This window comes from Theobroma cacao, chromosome 6 (genome assembly GCF_053813885.1).
Source record: "Theobroma cacao isolate CCN51 chromosome 6, ASM5381388v1, whole genome shotgun sequence".
NCBI classification, from domain to species: domain Eukaryota; kingdom Viridiplantae; phylum Streptophyta; class Magnoliopsida; order Malvales; family Malvaceae; genus Theobroma; species Theobroma cacao.
Window position 1 is genome coordinate 30,065,347 of NC_142644.1, and position 15,087 is coordinate 30,080,433.

Below are 15,087 nucleotides of genomic sequence, written 5' to 3' on the forward strand. Positions count from 1 at the left end.
CCAACAGTTTTCACTCTCCTTCATCGGTTTAAGTTGCGGGCGCCTTGGCCCAATACTACCATCAAGTACAAGAAACCGCCGGGACGTTTTCCACCCCCAGCCCCAAGAAAGAAAAACCCTTTTGTCAATGGGTTTTATGTCTCCCGCAATTGCCACTAAGCACCGGCTTGTACAGGGAAGAACAAAAGAGAACATTATCTAAATGGCTTGGCAAATGATCAGATTATAAACAAAAAACACCAGAAATGTTATAACATATTCTAAAGATAATTGATGCGAACATTGTCGAACATGCATTGGAACACTCCTACTGACTTTGAGATCCTTTTCAGTATATTAGATCCCCGTGAAGAACGGTTTTATTCCCTAAGGGAGGCGACAAAATCACATTATCTACATAGCAGAAGGTAAACTAAATGAGTTTTCGAGTCTCCAATTACAGAAAATTCAGCTCACTTTTATACAACAACAAAACATGAGGAGTTTTCCTGATCATTCTTTCAAGACAACACCCTTTGCGTTACACGAAAAGATTTGAGGGGGGGTATAAGAGAGGATTATATAAAATTTCAATCACATGATGAAGCAACTGACGAAGAACTGCCACTTTAAGCTGAGTCTACTCCTTCAACCTGCTGTCGAGCGAGGTATCTTTCCCTTCGCTCCTTCTGCACAATAGGTATACAGTCATAAGTAACGCATGCCATAGAAGCAAAACTACTGTAAGCATAATTTTCATCAGATGATTGTTAGAAAACTCACCCATTCATCTATGACAAGTCCTTCCCCAATAATCCTTGGACCTGTATCCTCTGGAGGCTTTTTGCGGGCCTCAAGTGCAGCATCAGCATCAGCTAATTGGCGCTTCAATTTTTCGAGAGCCTTCATAAAGGCACAAGGCATAAACCCATAAATATATATATATACACACACATATATGCTATTATTAGTTTGCCACGGCTACACTTGGTAATTTAGTGTGCATTTCAATTTTCCAGCATCATGCACGTGGAAAGTATTGACATGCAAGAGAATGTCTAAATGCAGAAGCAAGTATGAATAAAGGCACATATTGCTGCAGATAAGATTGTAAGATGCTAACAGTACGTACAGGACAAGGCCGCCCAGGATCTAGAAAAACAACCCGTAATATTTGCTCTATTGCCACTTGATCTTTCTGCTCATCAAACTGCAAAAAACAGACACCTAAGATTAATTACACAAAAAGGTTACACATATCCAACCTCAAAAGGAAAAAACAAAGCTTCAGATAGGTAGAGAAACAACCAATAGTAGGTGGTAAGAGAATATTCTCATTTGTGCATCAAACAAACGCAGCCAGACAACTCAAAAAATGATTGCAAAATCATGCATGCCTCTATCAAAATGGGCCCAAGATCAGCTTGCAACAAGAGATTCTCATCCTATCACGCATGAAATTGGGCATATGTCGCCTTCAAAAGTCGATTTCCAGCAACACCAGGTTATCTTTTGATGACAAAAATGCAAAAATCTGGCCCCAAAGGACAGTAGTTTCTTTATGTTGCAGACAGCAGATACAAATCCAGAAAAGAAGAATATTGGATATAGAATAATAGAAGCTTGTTCCATAGTGACATTTTATGCTTCGGATTTTAAAGCCTTGGGAATACAAGAAGCCAATCAAACTATAGCACTGCTTATATGTAATGTCATCCCACAAAAAGCTACTTGTTTGCAAAACAATTTAAATTATTAACCACATATACCATACATAATATGCATCAAAGAATATTACTTTATATTCATCAACATCTAAATTTGGTCAAATTAAAAAGTCTTATTCTTTGTCATCTAGATAAAAAATGGAAATCATATAAATTATATAAAAAGACAGTTTTATAGGAGAAGTTACACGCACCAGCTCAGGTACATAGTCCATTGGACCTTTCACTTTGAGACTCATGATTTTAAACTTAACCTTGCTCTTTTGATCCATTGGTTTTTCATTGTTCTCAGGATGCTCCACGAACTTGAACACTAGTAAATCCATTCAAAACCCAGGAACAGACAATTCATTAGAATCTTTCTGAAGATATAAAGAATAGTCGAAACATAAATTAGCGCCAATGCTCAATATGAGAACCAAACGTAGAGGATATCACAGGAGTGTAAAGAGCAATTACCAGTTGCTATGATGCTCTCACCAGGAGCAAGAATAGCACCTGGAGGACGCATGAAACAACTCTTCGGTGCTGTTGTTTGAAACTAAACCAACAGAAAGAAAAGGACTCATCAAAGCAGTGGTTATAATATACTACTACATTTAACTATAACATACTTGCCTCAACTTCTACATACCAAACATGAAGGATCATTAAACAAAAACAACAAATCCAAAGCTGAAATGTTCCGAACAATTAAGGCGTACCTTGAAAGCTACAAATGACTTGCTCGTGTTCTTTATCCTGACAGCGCTTCTCACCTGTTTTCCAGGCTCATCTTGGAAAAACAAAACAAAATATACAATCAAGAATAAGCAAATTATAATCTGAAATTCATTACTACATTTTTAATTGGTACTCTAATAATAATAATAGCTTTTAATTCTCAATCCTTGAAATTTCTATGCAATTTCTTTCCAAATAAATGAAATAGAAAATTTTCTAAATTTAGTCAACAAGTCTTTCTACCCTCCTTATTAACAGTCATTTTCATTTCACAGTTAAAACAAGAGGATCTTTTAGTTTCAAATCATTAGAGTAGCAAAGAAAAATAAGTAAAAAGACAATTTGTTGATTCTAAGCAATCTCTGCTCTTCAAATTGAGTTGATTCTACTGTCAATTTCCATAAATAAGCATAAAAATTTCTGCTTTAGCTTTAATCAAACAAACGGAAAATCCAAAATCTGAAGTACTTACATGGAAAGTAGAGCTTGCTGCCCGGATCAAGCTTGAGCCGACGCCGAGTAGGCAGAAGTGACTTTGCGACCGAAGAAACCGAATTCGCAGAGCCTTGATGGTTCGATCCTTCAACGTGAGGTTGACTTTGACCGTAAAGATGAGAAGCCGAGGAAGAAGACGACGTCGTGCTGGTATTGTTCCCGATTTGCAGAAACGGTAGCTTAAAAAATCCCCAAACTTTGCCATCGGACGGTGACTTTTGCTCAGTTTCTATTGCCATCTCTCTTCACAGAGCATGTACGGCACCGTTTTTCCGCGTTATCCAACTCAAAAACAAACACTTTCCCCTGGTATTTGAATCGAGAAACTCGTGAAAAAAAAAGGAACAGAGAGAGAGAGAGAGAGAGCGCGTCGGATTTCAGACAATGGATTGTACTGTATTTGACTTGTAAGAATTTCGAGTCCGTTCCCCCTTATTAGCCTTTTTGCCTTTTTAAAGTTTTACCTTTTCGTGCTTGATTAACGGGCAGGGTGGGGAGGACGATCCAGCCCCTCAAAACGGCACCATATTCCTGCACTGTATTCCCCAGTTTTTACTGCTTTGACTGATCTCCCCTCAGTTAAATTTCCTGGAAATATCAATGTTGAACGAGTACGAAGACTTGGGGCAAACAAAATAATAATAAAAGCTTACACCCAGAGTTGACGAGGAGAAAATGCTGATGGGTATTGTCGATTATGACGTTTTTGGATTGGATTAACATCTTATATAATGGATTTTTTTGGTGGGATTAGTTTTGATTAATGACAAAGTTTTCAAGTGATTAACATCTACTTCACTTTTGAGAGATTTGAGAGGAAATTGTGAGCGTGAGTGCGAAGAAATTCGGTGCTCGTGGCCCCCCCATCCACCTCCTCCTACTAATATTAAAGTTGGCTTTTTCCACACTGTGTGTGTTCCCTCGAGATGATGTAACAACAAAGTTTGGATTTTTCCTTGTCTGAAAGTCTTTGCCTCTTTCAGACTTCGTCAACTAGTACTGGGATTTATTTTATGCCCATTAACGATTCAACATTCTACATTCACGCGTATTGGATGGTTTTGTCAGCAGGGAAACAGAAGGAGGAAGAGGAAGTCAGCAACAGCTTAGTCGAACCCAAGACTTGGAAGGAAAATTATAGTTTTTGTTGCTAGACTTTAGGATTAGTGTAACTCTTTTTGGATCAAGGATGTAATGATGAATATATAATTAGTGGGAATGCGGAAATTGAATTTGGCAGTTGCAAATTGGTGATCAAAACTTGACTTTATCGAGCAGAGATGAGCTAAGTCACGGCCCAATTCAAGGCAGTGATTGGTCCTCTAAGGAACCAGGCTACGGTAGATACAAGAAAACAGGCAATTGCCCAACACCCTTTGAGGCCCTAAAACAAATGCTTTCATACAGAGCTTTGATCATGAAGGATAATTAGCAATAGTTTGTGTTGATTATGAACCAAGACCATGATCAGAACTCCCATTTCGGATAATGAACCTGGTAACCTAAGCTCAAATTGGGAATTCAGATTCATCCCATTGAAGAACTGCAGAATCCAAGTTTTGTTCTCTTTTCAGTTTATCCTTCACAAACCAGTCACATACCCTTCCTGCATTCAGCTCCTCAATTGAGCATCCTTCTTGCTCTGATATCACTCTTAGCAGATTTAAAGATGATATCTGGAAACAAATTACACTTTGGTTAAACCGTTAAACATGTATTTGTAACTTTACCTAGTCATTCGACATTTGCATGAACAGAGTAAAATTAAGGTGGAGGCATACCGTTAATCGACAGAGGAACCTCTCGTGAGTGCTTAACCCAGATATCTCAACCAGACCAGCTTCTTCTAGAGTCAAGAAACTTCTCCTTTCCGTCTTCTTCTCTCCTTCTCCTTGGCTACTACATCCTCTTATGATATACAACTTGCCTGGTGAAAACCTGGCTTTTGTGTTCGTTAGTTTTTGAAGCTTTCTAGGACTGGATAGCAATGGAGCCTTTACAGAAGCTGGTATGTGTAAAATCATACTTTCTGTCTATATTTTGAAACAAGGTTCAAAATTATGGAAGCTGGATTGGTATGAGACACAAAGAAGTTTTATCAGTAGTTTGAAGCAAAGCCTTGTATGTTTTATGTGGTGGAGATGGAGATGGGAGCATGGCTTTATCCTAGCAAAGCCTGTTGTCTAGACTTTAGATACATGGGCTCAGGCTCAATAGGGCTGCAGTTGAGTTGGGCCAAAGTCTTATTTCCCAGCCCTGTTTTGCTCGAATTTATCCGATGATATTGTTTTTTTTATTACATCCGACCATTGATTCAATTTTTTAAAATAAAAATTATAAAAAAAAACCCTTTCTTTATATGCTTTTCTAAGAGAAAGGATAAGCATGCATGTATCATTCCTGTCAGGTATGAGGTGTAATACTAACCACATGGAGTTTTAAAGGATTAATCTGTGGAAGGGAAAGATATTAATACTGTAATATTAATCATAAAAAGAAAAAGGAAAAGAGGCCCAAATATGACAGGGATAAGTAAGATAAGGTAACCATACATGAAATATTAACTCTGTTAAAAGACTGGTCAGCTATTAAACTCAAATTTGAACTTGTCTCGGGCATGATCGATACTACCGCTAGCAATTTCTAATTTCGTTTTCTCCATTAGAATAGTAAAATGAAGAAAATTTCCATAGAAATACTTTAGGCAAACGTTAGGCCAAAGTAACTGGTCTTAGACGCTGTAGAGCTGATTTAGCCCAAACCATACGGCGTGCTAAACTCCTTGACCAAAATGAGAACTAAACAAACCATCTAATTGGTTACCTAAAGGCAAATACATGATTGATGATTACTAATCAGGGGAAATTAAGATTGACAGTCGAGCTCTAAAATCTGCAGATACTGCATATTTATATTCGATATATACAAGTAAAGAGGTTATGTACATATATAAGAATTTTTACAATTTTCTCGTTTTTAGTCTGATATTCTTCAGAAGCTCTCTGGAAACATGAGGAATTTAGTGCTCATCAGTTAGGACCCCAGCAACTCAAGTACATGACAGTCCTGAGAGACTCCTCTGCCTGCTTGAGCCTCTCGTTCTTGGCAGCCTTGAAAGCCCCGGAATCGAGCGAATTAGAGAAACGCCATGACTGCTTGGAAGAGGAGGAAGAAGAAGCAGAAGAAGCAGAATCTTTGAGAGACCTCAGATTAGATTCACACTTTGATGCCTGGTCTTTCATCCCCTGCATCATCCTCATCCCCGCCTGGTAAAACACCCTGCCCGCGTACCTCAAGCTCATCAATAATACCCAACAACCCAAAAACACTCTCAAACTGTCAAACACCCTGATTTATAAACTAAAATTTGAGGACTTTTTACGTATGATAACTTCAAGGACAGATCGTTTTCAGGAATATGAAATATTCGTGGAAGGTGGTTTAGGTCTTGGTGTATATATAGACAAGAGCTGAAGACCCGACGTTTTTGTAAAACAAGCGGCTGTGATGATAATAATGTGGAAAAGGCAATGAGAACGGGGGGCCCAAAGTGGGGTCTGATCCCTGTGAATGGATGACGCGTGTAAATTCTTCAAGGCAGAAGATTCCAGATAAGTAGATAAGGACAAACCGATGCCTACGTTTGACTTTGGAAGCGTCTCACCGGGGCTTTGTTGGCTTTTCGGATAGTTTCTAATTCTGAGTAAGATATTTTGTGCTTGATGCTGACTAAACCCTGTTGTTTAAGTGGAGGATGACGGAAAAGGAGAGTGTTTTACTAGTATCATGAGCTTAATCCACCAGGAATTTGATGCTACATTAGATCATTAACTGGGCTCCTGTTCATTGTTTATGATTGATTATGGAAATAATTTAATATGGAGTATTTTAATAATAATTTCATGAGATGAAATTAGGGACATAACTCTTTTTAAGAATGGAATTTATTCTCAAAAAGTTAACTGAATAAAAAAACACAAGATGTTACTTGAAATAAATTGAAACTACACTACTTGATAGTGGAATTTCTTTATCTTATTATTTTTTTGTTTGGTTGGTTAGTCTGAGATTATATGCAATATACCTTTGTACATGTCAAGATTTTAGTTCAATTTTATGCATTCACTTGAATATTTAACTCAATAATTATGCATGATTTCTTCTAAAAAAAATAAGATTCGAATATTCAAATATTGTAGCATATTTTCTTTTATCACATTTAACAGTAATGTCATTTAGAAAAGAAAGTTAGCCCATATGAGAGAAAATCCAATGGCCCAGTCCAATTTCTCCAGGACCATTTTAAGCCCATGTTTACCCAATTGTCCGCAGTCCGCCCAGCCCAGTGAGTGCTCCACACGTGTGGCACTCATGCACGCAGCTCACCAACCAAGGAGCCAAAGGCCGTTGATAGTTGAAAACCATTGCTTTCCCTTCCACTCAACACTCAGCAACTAATCATTTTCCCTCCGCCGTTGATTTCACTCTAACGACACCATGATTCCGGCCACGGATCTTCACCTCCTCCACTCGTCTCCCGGGTTCTCCGCCATCCGGTTCTTCCCTTGCCACCGTTCCCGTACGCCTCTCCGCGGACGATTCTTCACAGTAAGGTCTCTCTTACTCAGTTCACCTAACTAAAGCTAGACTATAAAGTTATACTCTTTAAATCTTTTTCTTTACTATTCATTTCTCTGTGTTTCTCAAAAATCTTTCAGATCGAGTCTTCCTTTTCCAAATGAGAAGGCCAAGTATCACAAAGAACTTGAAGCGGCGATGGAGGTCGTCGAGAGAGCCTGTCGCCTTTGCCTTGACGTAAATTCACATAAAAATTTGAATCTCACCTCTTAATCTTTAGGCATTGCTTGACTCAATTGCTTGCATTTCAAATGTATATTTCTTACTTTTCATAATTTTATTCTTAGAGTTTTCAAAATTTTCCATTGTTTGTTATAATTAGTTAATTAGCCATTATTTACTTATTTTTTAAATTACAGGTGCAAAGGTCTCTTTTTTCTGATGAAGGACGGATTCTTGAAAAGAATGACCAAACTCCGGTCACAGTGGCAGATTTTGGAGTCCAGGCTCTTGTTAGTTTAGGTATTCATTTCATTAATGCCTTAATGTTTATAGTAATTTTTGTTTGCTTGATAGCATATATTGCATATTACTAGGATTTGAACTGGAATTTGGCATGTTGTTTGAGCTTTCTCGATTTTGACATTCATCTTGAAAGTAGACGTAGTTCCCTTTTTTTTTTCCTATGAAAATTATGGTGCATGCTGTAGCAAGACATGTATGACAAATCAGATGCTGCCTAAGCCTGGGGTATGCTTGTTACTTGATTATCAAAGAAGAAAGTTTTAAACTGATCTGATAATTGAAACTTTGCTTATGTTTCTTCTTTGCTTTTGGCGATAGAGTTGAGTAAATTGTTCCCTTCTATTCCATTGGTGGCGGAAGAGGACTCTGGTTTTTTACGCTCAAACAATCTGGTGGATCCTGTAGTAAGTGCAGTATCTGATAAAACGAGCTTTGATGAGGAATCATTGTCACGAGCTGATGTGCTGGAAGCAATTGACAGAGGGGGCAAAGATGCTTTTGCTTTTGGAACAAAACCAGCCACATATTGGGTATGCCTACAATCTCCATAAACTTATACGTAAACTGCAGTTTTGGCTTTTGCTGATTAAAATGAAAAATAAAAGGTTTCGAGGCAATTCGATTCTTCATTTTTATCCAACCTTGGTTATAAGATCGTCACGGTGAATGATATTCATATAAATGGGCCTGCAGTCTTAACAGATTTTTGTAGGTAGTCGGGATCATGCTTGGATCTGTACTTTATTGACATGGTTAAATTCATAAACTTGATGCAGATACTGGATCCAATAGATGGCACACGAGGGTTTGTAAAAGGAAGTCAGGCCTTATATGTGGTATGGCTTGCATTCTTCTTTGATTCACTTGTTTTCATTTGAAATGTTTCGTAGTGCCATGAAACATCTTCTAAAATTTATTAGGTTTAGCATTGAAAAGAAGTGCCTTATTGTTATTGGCCTGTACTTATTTAACAATCTTACTGATATGGTACAGGATTCAAGATAATAAACAATATTCTGTTGTTCATGAACCATGCATTACATTCAAATGGAACATATGTAATATGCACGCTCAAAAATTGTAAAATATGTAGTTATATACATACCACAATTTCAATCATAAGCCGAACATTTGTTTTTCTGGTTTAGTTCTTTCAATAAAATCAACATATGGGAAGTTCTGTGGATATTTTTCATGATTGCTTAGGTTGGAATGTGTATAAGCCATGTTCTTTCTGTTGTTCGATGAATGTTTATCTTTTCAGCTTTTAGTGGTGTTCCACTATAATATAAGCACAACCTTTCTTTATCTCCTTCTTGGCTGAGGGCATATTCTGAATTTTCAGGTTGGTTTGTCTCTTGTAGTTGAAGGAGAGATTGTGTTGGGTGCCATGGGCTGCCCTAACTGGGTTGTAGATACTTCCTACAGGTCCACTGCTGATGTCCAAGGTTATAAAAACAGTTCACCTGGACTGGGGATCATTATGGTTGCTCATGTTGGCTGTGGAACTTGGACAAAGAGGTTAAAGGATATGCTTGATAGCTCAACTAAAATGTCATCTGATTGGACCAGATGCTTTGTTGATGGTTGTTGCTTGGTACCCGAAGCCCGCTTCTGTATTTCAGATAGTCAGACATGGGAGTCATTGCCTTTATCAATCTTGTATGAAGCAAGAATTGATGCTGATGATGATATTCGTGATAAGGAAATTCGTCTTTTGCCCACATGTTGCGGAAGGTTTGGTGTTTATTCATTGCTATTACAATGTTTTCCTACTTGTATGATTTACCATTGAGCTTTCACCGCATCGTATCTAAAGCACTTATACTCTTTTTCTGTTATTTAGTTCTTTTCTTGGTGATGAGAATTTCTAGATTAAACAATATTTATTGCATGCGCGTGACATACATCTCCTCTTTGTCTGCAGTTTATGCAAATACTTAATGGTGGCTTCAGGTCGAGCATCTGTTTTCATTCTTCAAGCAAGATCTCAAAAAGTTATCAAGGTATAATCTTGGTTTATAGTTAATCAGACTTTCAGTAGCAATAATTAACTTACCTTCTCCTTTAATGTAGGCTTGGGATCATGCTGTTGGTGTGATATGCGTACATGAAGCTGGAGGAAAGGTATGTGATTCTTGATTACATGGGTTTTATTTGTTTGCTTGTTATCTTTGAATTGAATTGTCAGGTATGTCTGCATATTTTGCTATTGATCTTAGGATGTATGCTCTGAAAGCAATAATGCGAAGTTTGGCACTGTTTAAACTGTTCAATAATTAGTAGGAAACTGAACTCTGCCAACAAAAATATTTACGAACTTTTACTGCTAACAAAAATATCTATGAACCAAACAAAGTGGAAGACATTTTCTAGTAGCTTCCTCATTGCTTGTTCTGCATGGAGCCAATAATGTGAAGAGGGAAAAACAAAAACACACATCCACATAACATAGTTAATCATGTATAGGAAAGAAATATATCATAATATCTTGCTGTTATGTAGAAAATAAAAGGCATTGATTTTCATATCCTCGTTTTGTTTAGGGGCCACTTTTCTCATATGTTCTGTCCTACCCTTTTCCCTCTTGGTCAGTTTAGTATATGTCCAGTTTCATGTTTACAGCATCTGGGTGTTCCATATTTGTTCTTCTAAGTTCGAAAGATTATAGCATCATCTGCTAACTTGGTACAATAAATTGACACCATTAATCCAGGTGACAGACTGGACAGGAAGTGAACTTGATCTTGCTGCAGATCAAGTTGAACGGAGGAACATATACCCTGCGGGTGGGGTGCTTGTGACTAATGGCAACATCCATGATCAGATACTGGAGATGATATCTTCCAATTCAACAGTTGTTTAACATTGAAGTTTACAGTATCAGTATTCATTGTTCAATCATTCGATTCTTCTGAATATCATTCAGGTTTTAGTTCAATCCTGCAATTCGTAAAATGAATATATAGTTCATTCATTCACAGGAATAAATTTGAAATATGAAATAATTCCATTGCCATTAGATTGTCGAAAGAAGGAATTTCCTTCTAAGCAAGTGTACTGTACAATCACTGATAATGGTTATTGCTATGCTTTATTTTGCCTTTTTTGGGTCTTATGGATGCATTGACAACTCGACAGATAACATGCTTTAAATTGCTATATACATTATATGATTCTGTAAGCTTCCCTTCATTGGCCGATGATAGGCCATGGGTATTCATAAATAAGGTGGCAGAGTGGATGTAGAGCAGCCTATGAACTCATTTAAGAGCCTGATAATATCTGTTACCAACTACGATATCCGAGCTTGTCCTAAGAAACCTGGATCTGTTGAGAAACTATCATAGTTTGTTCACAAAAAAACTAGTTTAACATTTTTGAAATTTTTTTTCTTTTGATATTTCAAACCGTCAAATTTGATTCTGTTACATATTTGACTTAAAATTTAATTTGAATTTTTTTTCATCTGCCGACCTAAACAATAAAATGTGAAATCACTTAAATATTATTCTTTATATATATATTTTATTTTTATGTTAATCTCGATATTAAATAACTTTGGCAAATTCCATGTAATTTTTCAAGTAAATAATAGATGAAGTCAACCATTATTTTACTTGGCCAAGGAAGCGGGATGGGGATGAAGATGGACAGATTGCAATGCCCTGGAGACTTAAACCGTGCCATAAATATGAGAAGACCTGGCAGGGCTATCTGTCAAATTGGTATTTGATCAGAGTCACGAAAAAGTCTTACCGCTACATGCATTGTTTCACCTAGGTTTCAATACCCAATCACCTCTCACCACGTCTTCAGCTCGTGAATCTGCCTGTTCATCAGACATCACCATTACCAGAAGCCCCAATCCAGAAAAAGAAAAATCGATCACTCAATTTTCCTGCCTCCCCTACGTGTCCTACACTGCTTTCATCGGACGCTAATCAGTTTGAGAAAGTTCTTGACCTCTCTCACACACCAGGGCCATGTGTCTGTTCTTCTCGTCACTCTCCTCATCTGATTTCTATATAAAGGAAGTTCTTTGCATGGTTGACTTATAAATAGTAATAAAATTGCATGGCACATCATCAACAAATTAATGCTTTGGATTTGGTATCTAGAAATTGCATTAAACAATCTTCATTTTTCCCTGTAGAGAAATGGCCCTTAAGACTGATTTTATTATTCAAATGTTTGTTGGAGCAATCGAACAGCCCGCAACAGAAACTTAACAACATGATTTTATTAGTAGGAAATTTATAGATAATCTACCAAACATGAACACGTATGCAACTCCTTTCGGAAAACCCATGCACAAGCAAACCCTAGATGTTGGACAACTAATTACACTATCAAGCCATATTATGCAAGCAAAATCTTTTTAATTAAAACTCGTAAATCTCTATTAATAATATACTTATTTCGCGATATAATATGTTAACCGTCTTGATATTTCATTTGATGACACTGTCGCCTCGACAACAAACACGGAGACATGTACCTATGATTATGCTCGTATTTAATGTTAATTATTTTGAATTAGTGAAAACCTAATCGCTGTTTTAGTGTGAGGCAAGATTATGTTTGGTATTTTTTTTCTCATCATGGTCGTACGGATAATAATATTATAAAGGCAAGGTCAGAAAGGCAAGCAAGCTAAAGAAGGCAGAGGGAGTAAAATATTATTTGACCATGTACGTACCTTATGCTAATATTTGTTTTATTAGATAAAGCCAAAGCCTATATGAACAGTGTTTTTCACATGAAATTCACTTTTGCATTTATTATTCCCATTAAATAATTAAACAAAATTAAATATTACTAATAGGGGAAGACTGCCTTGGATTTGGAGCAACAAACGTATTTGCTTTTGAATCGCTACGTGTCTCAATGAAATGCTTAATTAAAGGATAATTCCCATATTTAGCTGCCTTGGTTGTTTGGAAGAGAAGACATCGAGACGTCAGATGTTATGACGTGGAGGCCTTATGATGGGCTGATTTCCTCTTTGTGGTCACCATTTCGGAGATCTGGCGTCTTGCATCGTAACACGTATAAACTTAAAGTACTAGATGATGAAAGTAATTAAGTTAATTAAACCCTGAGGAAGAGAAAGAAAGGGGTCTCGCACGTGAGATGTCGTGGTGCATGCAAATTTTGCAAATATAGAATTAAGATTATTATTTTATTTCCTAATTTTGGGAAAATGCATAATATATTATTTGATTTTTACTAAAACTACAATCTGACCAAACTGTCCTTTTACGCATGCGCGTGACAGCGTGGCGTAGCTGATAATCAGCCAATATGGTCGGCCGGCCTAAAGCCAAGCTTAGACGTCGGAAAACCTAATGTAATAGCTAGGCTAAAAGGAAAATGTCCAAAAAACACAGCACAAAAGGTTAAAAGGGGCCGCAATTTCTTCCAAAATTCAGTGCCATTTAGTCATAATCTTCTCCATAACTTTGTTGAATTGGAACAGTTTTCAGGGTGAAATGGCGTGGACCCATTTTCGGAGCTTTGAAAATGGAAGTCCTTAAAGGAAACCTTGTTTCCCCTTTTAATCTCAATCACGTTTTCTTTTCTTTTCTTAATATTTATGTTTTCCTGTTATGCTTTCTTCCTTCCCTGTTTGACTCAAAAGGGTTATCTCTCATAGCTTTATACACCCCTGAATTCGACAAGAATTCATGGCCCCACTTAAAGGCTGTGGGAGGGTGAAGAAAATAGGCAAAAAGCAACAAATCAAGATTTGTCTCTAACATGGTAGGAAGAAGAAAACACACACAACACACACTGATGTTATCCACATATTTTGCTTCAATTTGAACCCATTTTTTTTTATCACAAGAGGGACGACATTTACAATGATTGGTTTAACCTTAATCTGTAGTCTCCAAGCTGATACGTATGTTATTTTGATGTTACAAGACCTTATGATGATCCGTAATTCAATTGAAGAGATAATCTAGAAAAAATAGTTGGTATGTCCACGGGGTGGTTGTGATTGTATGGCTAGGTTAGGCTTAGGTTTTGGAGCCTTTTCTGCAGAGGGAGGGAAACGAGAGGCTGTAAACTCGTGAGAAATGGGAACAATAATATACAATGGTTTCTTTTTTCTTTTTTTTTTGTTTTGTTTCTCTGAAGATGATCATATCGCCATCACAAACTACCCATAGTCTATTTTAGAAGCAAACCCAAGGATAATAATTGCTGGCTCGATTGAATATTGCAGAAGTCAATGAAGTTGAGTTCTTGACGTTTTGCTGGACAGCAAATCATCATATTTCAAATGTGGCGGAGAACCAAGACTAGGAGACAAACATGACAAACAATGGCGACTTAATCCTTTCGGGCAAAGCTAATTAAAATTGAACTACTGTTTATTATATAAATATATATAAGAAAACTTTTTGGTTGCATTATTTTGCCAATGATTGATCAAGTTCACAAGTTACTCCAATACGACGATTTGATTTTCTTTGGTAAAAACTTTTTGAGACCGTAACATCAAGCTAACGTGTTAAAGGGTTATTTCCGATTTCTTGTAAATGGGTAATTCGAAACACCATGTGAATTAATTACAAATTCAACGTCAAATACGTTAACTGGACAAATAATATGAATTGTATAACTCTTTAATTACGTAATAAGCATCATGCAAGTTGAGAGCTGAAATTATGAAAGACTTGCATGATCATTGCTGCAATATAGACAATGAAGAAGCGTTTTCTTTAATTTTGAGTTGGCTCTCGGCTGTTGACTAAGCTCGCTATCAATATATGGTGAAACATACTCACATGAAAAACCAAACCAAGGGTGGACTAAAACTACACAACTATGCCGGAAGTCGTCGTGATGTGCATGCTACCGTCTTCATGTTCACACAAAAATCAAACTTTCCCTTTCTTTTTTTCTTGTGCTAACTTTATTTTTATGTTGACTAATCAGCTCTAAAATTCGATCTACATACCCCTACTCCTCCCATGAAGATTAAGCTTGTGTTAATCTAATATATAAGTGTAATCCAATCAATGGAAGAATTAGAAAAGCAAAAGAA

The 15,087-nt window shown here is 36.9% G+C and overlaps 3 protein-coding genes across 4 annotated transcripts; 1 reads left to right on the top strand and 2 right to left on the bottom strand.

The window, feature by feature from the left end:
* Positions 1-311: 311 nt before the first annotated feature.
* On the bottom strand, positions 312-3,516 carry LOC18596972 (PapD-like superfamily protein). Its single transcript, XM_007025754.3, has 7 exons — positions 2,902-3,516; positions 2,411-2,481; positions 2,166-2,247; positions 1,901-2,019; positions 1,112-1,189; positions 763-882; positions 312-668 (listed from the first exon to the last, which is right to left on the bottom strand). The coding sequence occupies exons 1-7, from the start codon at positions 3,161-3,163 to the stop codon at positions 609-611; spliced, it is 792 nt and encodes a 263-aa protein (XP_007025816.1). The 5' UTR covers positions 3,164-3,516; the 3' UTR covers positions 312-608.
* A 655-nt stretch (positions 3,517-4,171) lies between these two features.
* LOC18596973 (receptor-interacting protein) lies at positions 4,172-5,067 on the bottom strand. Its single transcript, XM_018123286.2, has 2 exons — positions 4,706-5,067; positions 4,172-4,600 (listed from the first exon to the last, which is right to left on the bottom strand). The coding sequence occupies exons 1-2, from the start codon at positions 4,946-4,948 to the stop codon at positions 4,433-4,435; spliced, it is 411 nt and encodes a 136-aa protein (XP_017978775.1). The 5' UTR covers positions 4,949-5,067; the 3' UTR covers positions 4,172-4,432.
* Positions 5,068-7,346: 2,279 nt separating this feature from the next.
* On the top strand, positions 7,347-11,131 carry LOC18596974 (Inositol monophosphatase family protein). 2 transcript variants are annotated; one of them, XM_007025758.3, is made up of 9 exons: positions 7,347-7,537; positions 7,643-7,739; positions 7,922-8,024; positions 8,346-8,557; positions 8,804-8,863; positions 9,373-9,764; positions 9,955-10,033; positions 10,104-10,154; positions 10,744-11,131. In XM_007025758.3, exons 1-9 carry the CDS (start codon positions 7,422-7,424, stop codon positions 10,891-10,893), a joined length of 1,260 nt encoding a protein of 419 aa, XP_007025820.3. In that variant the 5' UTR covers positions 7,347-7,421; the 3' UTR covers positions 10,894-11,131. The 2 variants fall into 2 exon arrangements, with proteins under 2 accessions (XP_007025820.3, XP_088663201.1); XM_088807075.1 differs by having other exon boundaries at positions 7,374-7,532.
* Positions 11,132-15,087: the final 3,956 nt, after the last annotated feature.

What these genes read in the sequence shown, in the direction of transcription:
- LOC18596972 (XM_007025754.3), bottom strand. Translation starts at nt 3,163, where the DNA reads ATGGCAATAGAAACTGAGCAAAAGTCACCGTCCGATGGCAAAGTTTGG. An exon ending in CAGCAAGCTCTACTTTCCAT is followed by an intron (nt 2,482 to 2,901) that starts GTAAGTACTTCA and finishes TGTTTTTCCAAG; the next exon opens with ATGAGCCTGGAAAACAGGTG. An exon ending in ATCCTGGGCGGCCTTGTCCT is followed by an intron (nt 883 to 1,111) that starts GTACGTACTGTT and finishes GCCTTTATGAAG; the next exon opens with GCTCTCGAAAAATTGAAGCG.
- LOC18596973 (XM_018123286.2), bottom strand. Translation starts at nt 4,948, where the DNA reads ATGATTTTACACATACCAGCTTCTGTAAAGGCTCCATTGCTATCCAGT. An exon ending in GGTTCCTCTGTCGATTAACG is followed by an intron (nt 4,601 to 4,705) that starts GTATGCCTCCAC and finishes ATTTGTTTCCAG; the next exon opens with ATATCATCTTTAAATCTGCT.
- LOC18596974 (XM_007025758.3), top strand. Translation starts at nt 7,422, where the DNA reads ATGATTCCGGCCACGGATCTTCACCTCCTCCACTCGTCTCCCGGGTTC. An exon ending in CCTGTCGCCTTTGCCTTGAC is followed by an intron (nt 7,740 to 7,921) that starts GTAAATTCACAT and finishes TTTAAATTACAG; the next exon opens with GTGCAAAGGTCTCTTTTTTC. An exon ending in TTGCCCACATGTTGCGGAAG is followed by an intron (nt 9,765 to 9,954) that starts GTTTGGTGTTTA and finishes CTTTGTCTGCAG; the next exon opens with TTTATGCAAATACTTAATGG.